Source organism: Spodoptera frugiperda, chromosome 31 (genome assembly GCF_023101765.2).
Source record: "Spodoptera frugiperda isolate SF20-4 chromosome 31, AGI-APGP_CSIRO_Sfru_2.0, whole genome shotgun sequence".
NCBI lineage: Eukaryota > Metazoa > Arthropoda > Insecta > Lepidoptera > Noctuidae > Spodoptera > Spodoptera frugiperda.
Window position 1 is genome coordinate 13,604,266 of NC_064242.1, and position 9,329 is coordinate 13,613,594.

The 9,329-nt window shown below is 45.5% G+C and overlaps 2 protein-coding genes across 3 annotated transcripts; both read right to left on the reverse strand.

The window, feature by feature from the left end:
* Positions 1–324: 324 nt before the first annotated feature.
* LOC126912895 (myosin heavy chain, striated muscle-like) lies at positions 325–7,226 on the reverse strand. Of its 2 annotated transcripts, XM_050707269.1 has the most exons (9): positions 6,903–7,193; positions 6,719–6,825; positions 6,408–6,477; positions 5,762–5,857; positions 5,261–5,466; positions 4,901–5,195; positions 2,417–2,620; positions 1,050–1,112; positions 325–560 (listed from the first exon to the last, which is right to left on the reverse strand). In XM_050707269.1, the coding sequence occupies exons 2-9, from the start codon at positions 6,802–6,804 to the stop codon at positions 459–461; spliced, it is 1,122 nt and encodes a 373-aa protein (XP_050563226.1). In that variant the 5' UTR covers positions 6,805–6,825; positions 6,903–7,193; the 3' UTR covers positions 325–458. The 2 variants fall into 2 exon arrangements, with proteins under 2 accessions (XP_050563226.1, XP_050563225.1); XM_050707268.1 differs by lacking the exons at positions 325–560; positions 1,050–1,112 and having other exon boundaries at positions 1,719–2,620; positions 6,903–7,226.
* Positions 7,227–7,482: 256 nt separating this feature from the next.
* LOC126912874 (uncharacterized) lies at positions 7,483–8,527 on the reverse strand. The gene is made up of 2 exons (XM_050707196.1): positions 8,306–8,527; positions 7,483–7,875 (listed from the first exon to the last, which is right to left on the reverse strand). The coding sequence occupies exons 1-2, from the start codon at positions 8,414–8,416 to the stop codon at positions 7,483–7,485; spliced, it is 504 nt and encodes a 167-aa protein (XP_050563153.1). The 5' UTR covers positions 8,417–8,527.
* Positions 8,528–9,329: the final 802 nt, after the last annotated feature.

The following is a 9,329-nucleotide window of genomic DNA, read 5'->3' on the forward strand; positions in this document are numbered from 1 at the left end:
GTATATTATTATTATTATCTTTAAAAATACTAAGAGTATCATTTTCTCAAGTAATTCAGATTTTACACAACACAACCACGCGGATGAAGTCGCGGGCAAAAGCTAGTATTTTATAAAACGATTTTGGATGTATTTTTGGATTCCATATCTGAGACGTGTGCTGGCTCCTGACATAGGTGCAATAAAGAATATTCCATTCGTCGGTTCAGTCGTTAAATTTTTTTGAAAGACGTGTCATAAATCACTGCCACAAGCTAGTTTCTAATAAATACCTTGCATTAAGGATTACACACAATAAACTAGGGAAACAGGCAATGAAACACATTTAACATATGGATAGGTTTTTAATACAAAACAAAGTATTAAGGAAACTATGTTATGTATTTTAATAAAAACATAAAATTATGTTATACTAAGTGAAGCAGATGTTGGCACTCCACATGTCACGTACGTTTTTATTACTTGTACTTCTTAGTCTTCATATCGAAACGTTTGTTTTTAAAAAATGAGCGATTTTTAATTTTCAAGTCATCTTTAACCTGTGACAGCGAAATCGATCCCTGTCGAATGAAAATATAGTTTTTTTAATTAAATAAATTACTTAGATCCCTATAATATAATGCCCAGTCATTTTGGTTAATAGCTCGTTACATTGAGTGCTCGTTATGTTGAGAAATAAAGCCCAAGGGCAAATTACGGAGCACCTACTGTTAATCGTAATGAAGTTACGGTCGATTTAGATTGATTTTTGACACATTAGCTACATGGAGCTACTGTCAATAACCAAGATCGACTCAGAGACATTTTGGATTAAAATCCTATCCATTAAAGAAGAAACAAAAAACAACTATTGAAATCTGTCGTTAATGTAACTAACTAAGAAATAAGTAAGAGTTCAAGTAGGTACCTCCACAATGACAGCAATAAACTAGGGTGACTTGTCGGATACCAAATACTAATGTAATGGTAGTGGTTTAAAAAGGATAATGAATTGACTGGCTGACTTTAGATTAGAGAATAGCCGCGCTCGGTGGCCCGCAGTGACAGACCTGCACCGCCCGCAGCCGGCCGCCGCCGCGCAGCGCCTCGAACCGGCGCCCCACCTCGCGGGCCTGCACACACCGCGTACTGGTACACTACTGGCCGCTACTGACTACAGTACTGGCACGTGGCGCCTGCACACACCGCGTACTGACTACTGGCCGCGCTATAGGACTGGCACGTGGCGCCTGCATACACGGCGTACTGACTACTGGCCGCTACTGACTACAGTACTGGCACGTGGCGCCTGCACACACCGCGTACTGGTACACTACTGACTGCAGTACTGGCACGTGGCGCCTGCACACACCGCGTACTGGTACACTACTGGCCGCTACTGACTAGTACTGGCACGTGGCGCCTGCACACACCGCGTACTGGTACACTACTGACTGCAGTACTGGCACGTGGCGCCTGCACACACCGCGTACTGGTACACTACTGGCCGCTACCGACTACAGTACTGGCACGTGGCGCCTGCACACACCGCGTACTGGTACACTACCGACTACAGTACTGGCACGTGGCGCCTGCACACACCGCGTACTGGTACACTACTGGCCGCTACTGACTACAGTACTGGCACGTGGCGCCTGCACACACCGCGTACTGGTACACTACTGGCCGCTACTGACTACAGTACTGGCACGTGGCGCCTGCACACACCGCGTACTGGTACACTACTGGCCGCGCTATAGGACTGGCACGTGGCGCCTGCACACACCGCGTACTGACTACTGGCCGCGCTATAGGACTGGCACGTGGCGCCTGCACACACCGCGTACTGACTACTGGCCGCGCTATAGGACTGGCACGTGGCGCCTGCATACACGGCGTACTGACTACTGGCCGCGCTATAGGACTGGCACGTGGCGCCTGCATACACGGCGTACTGACTACTGGCCGCGCTATAGGACTGGCACGTGGCGCCTGCATACACGGCGTACTGACTACTGGCCGCGCTATAGGACTGGCACGTGGCGCCTGCACACACGGCCTACTGACTACTGGCCGCGCTATAGGACTGGCACGTGGCGCCTGCATACACGGCGTACTGACTACTGGCCGCGCTATAGGACTGGCACGTGGCGCCTGCATACACGGCGTACTGACTACTGGCCGCGCTATAGGACTGGCACGTGGCGCCTGCATACACGGCGTACTGACTACTGGCCGCGCTATAGGACTGGCACGTGGCGCCTGCATACACGGCGTACTGACTACTGGCCGCGCTATAGGACTGGCACGTGGCGCCTGCATACACGGCGTACTGACTACTGGCCGCGCTATAGGACTGGCACGTGGCGCCTGCATACACGGCGTACTGACTACTGGCCGCGCTATAGGACTGGCACGTGGCGCCCTGTACACTCACGTCGAGCGCGTCGCCGTCGACGCTGCCGTCGCTGAGGAAGCCGAACACCGTGTCGTCGGCGCGGCGCGCCGTCGGCGTGTCGTCTAGTTCGGGAGGCTCGCACTGCTCCGGCGCCACTTTCGGCGCCGCCAGGCGTCCCGTCAGCTCTTTCTGGATGTTGTCGATGGTATTCTGCATGCCTTGGATCCGCTCCTGCAGCCGCTCCTGCCCACCGCGACCGAGTGAACGAGATCACGGTCAAAATACGATCATATATCGTCGAAATCCCCTAGGTGCGCGTTTTAATATGAGATAGGCAATTAAAAATACTACACTTATACCTACGTAGGCGTAGGTACCTACACAATTATAAACATACTACCGTACTAATTTTTTTTTGTTAGCTCGGCTCCTGGACCTGATTTGAAAGTTAGTACGGGCCGAAGCCAAGTGCTAACTCACTGCTAACTCGTAGACGAAACATTATCTGTTTCATCCAGAAACTTTCTGAGTATGTGGCAGGTATTTAAGATAATAGCTTTTGGAGATTGTATGTTGGGTATCTATATCTATAGTAACCTAACCAAATAAGGCCTATGCCCCAATAAAGCCTATTTTGAAAATTTCCCTCTTCCCGATATCAAATGGTCGCCAAAGTTTGTAGAAGTGTGCATGCACATTACTTAACTAATTTGAGCACAGCAAGCAACCCGTGCCGCGATTATGTTGGAACCTACAGTCGAAAACAATCACGACGTGGAGCTCACTTTAGTTTTTATAAAATTCGAGTAGCGTAAACTGTTAGTATTTTTATATTTATCAGTATACGACGTGCCGTATTTTGTCTAGTATGACAAATATACATTTAGCCATCTCCTCACATTAGTGAAATAGCTAGAATATCGGTGTATTTCATATAATCGTTGTTTTGTTTACCTATGTGCCATGCCCTAATAAAGCCTACAAAAAAAACGTGTAGGCCTTATTACGGCATAGTTGTTTTTCAGTAATTTCATAGAAAACGGATCACCAGCTTCTGTCAAAAAGAAAGCCAATGGATTTTGCAAAAGATGGAAAACGCTGTTAAAATGGTAGAAAGGGGTAAACGGGGTGAATAGATACAGAAAAGGGGTGAATGGATATCGGGAAATTCTTCATAGTATCTATTCACCCTTCGAATTTTATGCACCCTGTTTTACCCGGTAGGCTGCTGCAGCCAGATATAACTTCCAAAGTAGTACGCACCATCTAAAGAGTGGTTTCCACTACACGAAAGCTAGGTCGGTCGCTAAATTGGCTACAGAACAAGAAGTTATTCTCATTCGTTTGACTGATGCTGGGGTACCGATGACTTCAAAGATGTTACTTGGGTATTACATGATGAGAAACTCGTTCAAGCCTGATGTATAATGACTAAAATTAATTAATAAGATCTCATTACATTTTTTATAAGCATTGACAAAGTTTTGTTATAATTAAGAAGTTGAATATTTACTAGTTTTTATTGAGGCCTTATTAAGACATAGGGTTCCCAATAAGGCCAAAGTGACACTTTAGTTATTTGTGTTTGCAAAATTGTGATTTTTGTTTCTAAAGCCAATTTGATTCCATTATTACAAAGTTTAATAAATAAATATAAGATTTTGAAATTATCAGCCTACGAGCTAGGCGGTAATAAAAATAAGGTAGGCCTTATTTGGTTAGCTTACCTTATGACTAGCGACCCGCCGGTTAGCACGGGTAGACATTTAGTTTATTTTTTAAGCTGATCTGAAAAAATAATTGTTTTGTATGTATGTTTTTATAGGTTTTTTATTCGTGTTACATTTCTTTGTTTCGTACCTGCTTAACTATTTTTGAGATCGATGCCTATCAATGAAAAAGTTTCACTGCGGTTTCGCCATGCGAGCCACACAATATCGGCCGGCGGCCATCATTCATTTTAATACCAATTACAATTTTAAATTCGTAATATCTTTTAAATGGATTGTCCGATTGGAATAAAATAAAAAGTAATTTATAGCTATTGAAACAATCTTGGTCAATAAATAATTTATTTGGATAAGGATTAGTATCTGACGATAATATGATTATATTAGTTATCAAGGTAGGTGATCTACATAGGTGTTATATAGGTTATAAAACATTACTATATGGCCAGTAGGAGCCGAGCAGCTGGCGGGTGTAGCTATTCAAGATATGTGAAAAAACAAAACCTTTAACAGAAAAAAATAACTTGTTACTTACCTGAAAGTATCTCGTTGTTTCTCTCGTTGTGAAGCGGTTTCCAAAATGTGAATGATTGGAAAGGAAGATGACGCCGAAAGATGAAAGAATGCACATGACATTTTGGAGAAGCGAGTTTGTGTTAGGATCACGTTGGATGGGGGAGGGTGGAAAAAGAGGACATCATTATTATGCCGATCTCAAGTAGGTCGGAGTAGAGGTAGGTAGACGATGATGCTATTGACTATAGTCGACTATGAAAAGAAGACGGTAGCACACCTTCTCCCCGCGCATGTCTAGAATGACGGTCATCTGCGCGGCGAGCTCGCGGTCCTTGTCCTGCAGGTCGCGCTCGAGGCGCGCCAGCGTGTCGCGCAGCTGCAGCTCGGCGTGTCGCGCCGCGTCGCGCTCGGCGTCGTGCTGGCGGCGCGCGGCCGCGGCGCCGGCGTCGGCCCGCGCGCGCGCGTCCGCCTCGGCGCGCAGGTCGGCCATGAGGCGCGCGATGGTGCCGGTGCTGGCGTCCAGCTCGCGCTGGCCGGCCGCCGCCGCCGCCTGCAGCGCGCCCAGCGCCGCCCTGCGGGGGGTCAGTGTGTGCGTGCGGGCTACGTACGTACGTCCGCGGGCTCGGGGAGCACGTACCGCTCGGCCTGCAGCTGGGCGCGCGCGTCGTCCAGGTCGCGGCGCAGCTGCCCGGCCGCGGAGGTCTGTTCGTCGAGGGCGTCGCGCGCTCGACCGCGTTCCTGCTCTGTCTCGTTCAACTGTTCTTTTATTGTGATCTTCTCTGCCTCGAGGTCGCTCACACGTTGTTGCAAAGAAAGTATTTCTTCCTTCGAGCTCTGCTGGAGCTGCAGCGATTAGGTACACGCGATTGTAGCTAAGACAACTGACTGTATTGTAAATCTGACTGAAAAAGAGTAACTTATGGAGTTTCTTACTCGTTCTTCTCCATAGGAATCTACACTTTGGAACGAGCAAATAGCTTCACTAGAAGACTGACCGACAGACAGACGTTAGTAATCTTATTATATTTGCTTTGACGTTCAAAAGTGCCTTCCTGGTCTATTTGAAATAAATGATTTTGACTTTGACTTTCACTTTGACTATAAGCAACGAATACCTCAGGAATTTGTCACCACTTACTTCATTCTTAGCAATAATGTTTTTCTCTAGATGGTCGATTAGATCCACGTGTCGAACTTCCTGCTCTTTCAGATGGTCAATTGCATTCTTAGCTTCCTAAATGACATTAAAGAACACGTAAATACATACCGATACACAAAAAATATACAATATGTATCCTTTTTAATTTTCCCATACAATTTATTCCCAATTCCCATAAAATATTCTGTAAATGAACCTCTATAAAGGAGTGTTATAGAAAATCAATATACATTTGGTTCTGACGTTCAGTAAATAGGCTTGCTTGTTTAGAGTTGTTTGCATGTACGATTAGTAAAGAATAATTTTCACAGAAATTAGTGCGTGCTATTGCTGTTGATAACTGGGACTATGTGACAAATACGTTGGGCAAGATGGACAAAATATCAGACAATACTTCTGCATTTACATATTTTATGAAAAAGCTGCCACAGTAACAACTTAATTAAGAGTTGAGTTGTGAACTTACATTCGCATTTAGTTACTTACTTAATTTGTTTAACCTGTACTTGAGCTATTTGTGTAAATAGTGTCGATTAGAAATAATCGTCGGTAATGATCTTAACTAAGTAGGCAGGTGCTTGAACTAAGTTAGCTTAGCATGGTATTATTGTAGTGCCGTACGTACCTCGAGCAGTGCAGCGTGGCGCTGTATGTCTGCGTCCCGCGCGTCCGCCGCGCGCCGCGCCGCGCCCGCCCTGTACATACACTTGTAGCGGAACCTCTTTCTAGTAACTCGGGTGGCCACGGCGAGCCACCACGGCCCGGAAATTCAATAGAATTAAATTAATGCTAAAAATCGATACAACACTACTGAACTATTTATTTACTTATTTGAGGCGGTATGACTTAAATGAGTGAGGAAAAGAATGTAGGTGTCAATAATTCAATATTACAAATTTAGGTTTAGTCAAAATAAAGTATATAATTTATACAGACTCATCTTCCAGCCGCGCGATGGTCCGTTTCATATCCGCGGCCTGCGAGTCGAACTGCTGCACCAGCCGCGACACGTCGCCGCGCATCGCGGCCGCCGCCTCGTCCGCCTGCAACAGTCGCCCGTCAGCCGCGGCCCGGCCCGCCCCGCGCCCCGCCGGTTGGGGAGGCCTAGGCTAGGGCTCACCTGCCGCAGGCGGGCCTGCAGCGCGGCCCTGTCGGCGGCGAGCTCGTGTGCCCGTGCCCGCGCGGCGCCCAGCTCCTCGCGCGCGGCGGCCAGCGCCTGCGCCGCGCTGGTCTCGCGCCGCGCCCCGCGCCGCCCTGCACGCACCGCACTGTAGCACTGGTTACTGCGCTCTGCATACTTTTACGTTAACACTGGGCCTTCGGTTACAGACTCGATTCGACAATGTTAGTCACTATATATAAAAATTAAATGCTGTTCGTTAGTCTCGCTAAAACTTAAGAATGTTTGGACTGATTTGGCATATGTTGGTCTTGAATTATTTGTGCAAGACCAGGGCAGGTCTAAAAGGGGAGTAAAATATTATGTTTGAGGCGGTACGAAGTCTGCCAGGCTGGCTAGTAAGCTACTAGTAACGATAGAAAAAAACATGTGTCTCAGATTTCGCTACCACCACGTTACATGGGCGGCATTCCTCATCCTCCCTTATATATCAAAAATCCCTTAAGTAAGTATATATCTCTGAGAAATACTTATTCGCACAATTTATTCTGTTAATAAATTCTATATTTTTTTAAGCATACTATATTAAGTCATTAAAAATACGATACGAGCGGGACGATGGCCCCCGCAATAACACACCGGCGCGGCGCGCGCGGCCCAGGTCGGCGGCCAGCTGGCGCAGGCGCGCGCCGGCGTGTCCGTAGGCGGCCTGCAGCGCGGCGCGGTCGGCCCGCGCGCGGCCCACGCAGCGCCGCAGCCGCTCGCCGTAGTCCTCCAGCGCGTCACAGACGCCGCGCGCGCCCGCCAGCTGGTTGAGCGTGGCGGGCCGCAGGCGCAGCTCGCGCGTGTAGTGCGCCGACGCCGCCTCGTGCTGCATCTGCACGTCCACCATGTTCTGCTGCAGGCGCTCGTGCGCGCCCTGCAGCTGCTGCAGCCGCTCCTTCAGGTCCCAGTACGCGGTGTCCTGGGCCACCTGACATCGAACATACCTATGAGTATGCAATCATCACGATGCTGCTAATAGGTTCTATCTAGCGTAGGTCGAGCGCGAGACAGACTCGTTATACTAGGTAGTAGTAGATAACGCAAATTATGGATATAAAATTCTCATTAGTAGGTATACATTAAAAATCTCAAACACAAGATTGCTAGGTACTCGAAATAACTATTGTACTACACTCCCTCTAGATGTACGTAAAGCTTTCGGCTGAATACTAGTAAAAGTCCTTGAAAACTCACAGCAAAAATTTCATTATTGTCGATTGAGACCGGTTCTGTTTTTACTTTATCATGAGGAAAATATACTAACTTACATTTAAAATGTCACTTTTAAAGAATAGGAACAAACACATTACCTATGTATAATTATACGAAATGTAGTAGGTACATAAAAACAAATTTACCTTCAGTTTAATGATCTTAGCAGTTTCACGTGAAACTTTTTCTCGCAGCTTTTCTGCATCAGTATTCATCCTTTTACGACCGGCCACTTTACTAAGATCAGTAACATCCATTTTAAATCGATAACACCAGGAAGAGTGTAATATTAAATTAAATTGAGAGATCAGAAATAATTTGCGGACACTTTTTCTACAAATCGTATTTTTCAATATTATTCCCGCCAAAAATTACAAATTCGACAAAAGAAACAAAAAAAAGTTGGTAATCTTGTTACATTCAGCCAGGCACATAACTTTATTAAAAGAACTTTTTGTGTAAAAGACAATAAAACAAACAAAAAAAATATATATGTTACGGTAAGAGTGAATAATTGAAAATTATTAATAATTATCAACTATTATTAATAATAACCGAAACTCGAGGTAAAAGTGATAAATTAATCACATTTGTCGCTTATTATTAATTATTAATAATTTTACCCTAGTAGTGATAAATGTAATAAGTGGCCAAGATATTATTTTTATTTTAATTTAAAAGGCAATATATTGTACTTACACAACAAATATTTGTTGAATTCTATGATAATACTTTTAAAATTTTAATTTGATGCATTTATAGGTGCTACAGAAGATTTACAGGCAAACCAAATATGATTGTTGATGATTGCTTTTAGGATTCGTGTTGATTTTGTTAATGAAACAATAATTGTTTAATTTTATTTTTGTTACAATTTTATGTACCACGATAGACTTTTTTGCATAAGTTTGAAGGTAGATTAGATTTTTAAAAGAATTTTATTATTAATTTTGTGATAAATGTGCCCCTTTTGGCGAGGCGAGAGAGTGTCAGACTTTTACTAACTAAAAACCACCCCGTTCCTACTCCTGCTTTTCGAGCCGGAGCTCCGGTAAACCCGCTAGGTAGTCCGCAGCTCCGGATCAGGCATCAGCCCTACTGGGTGATCTGTGGTGATCTGATGGCTCTTTGAGGCGCGCGCAGAACTCGACGCGCCGCACGCACGGGTCT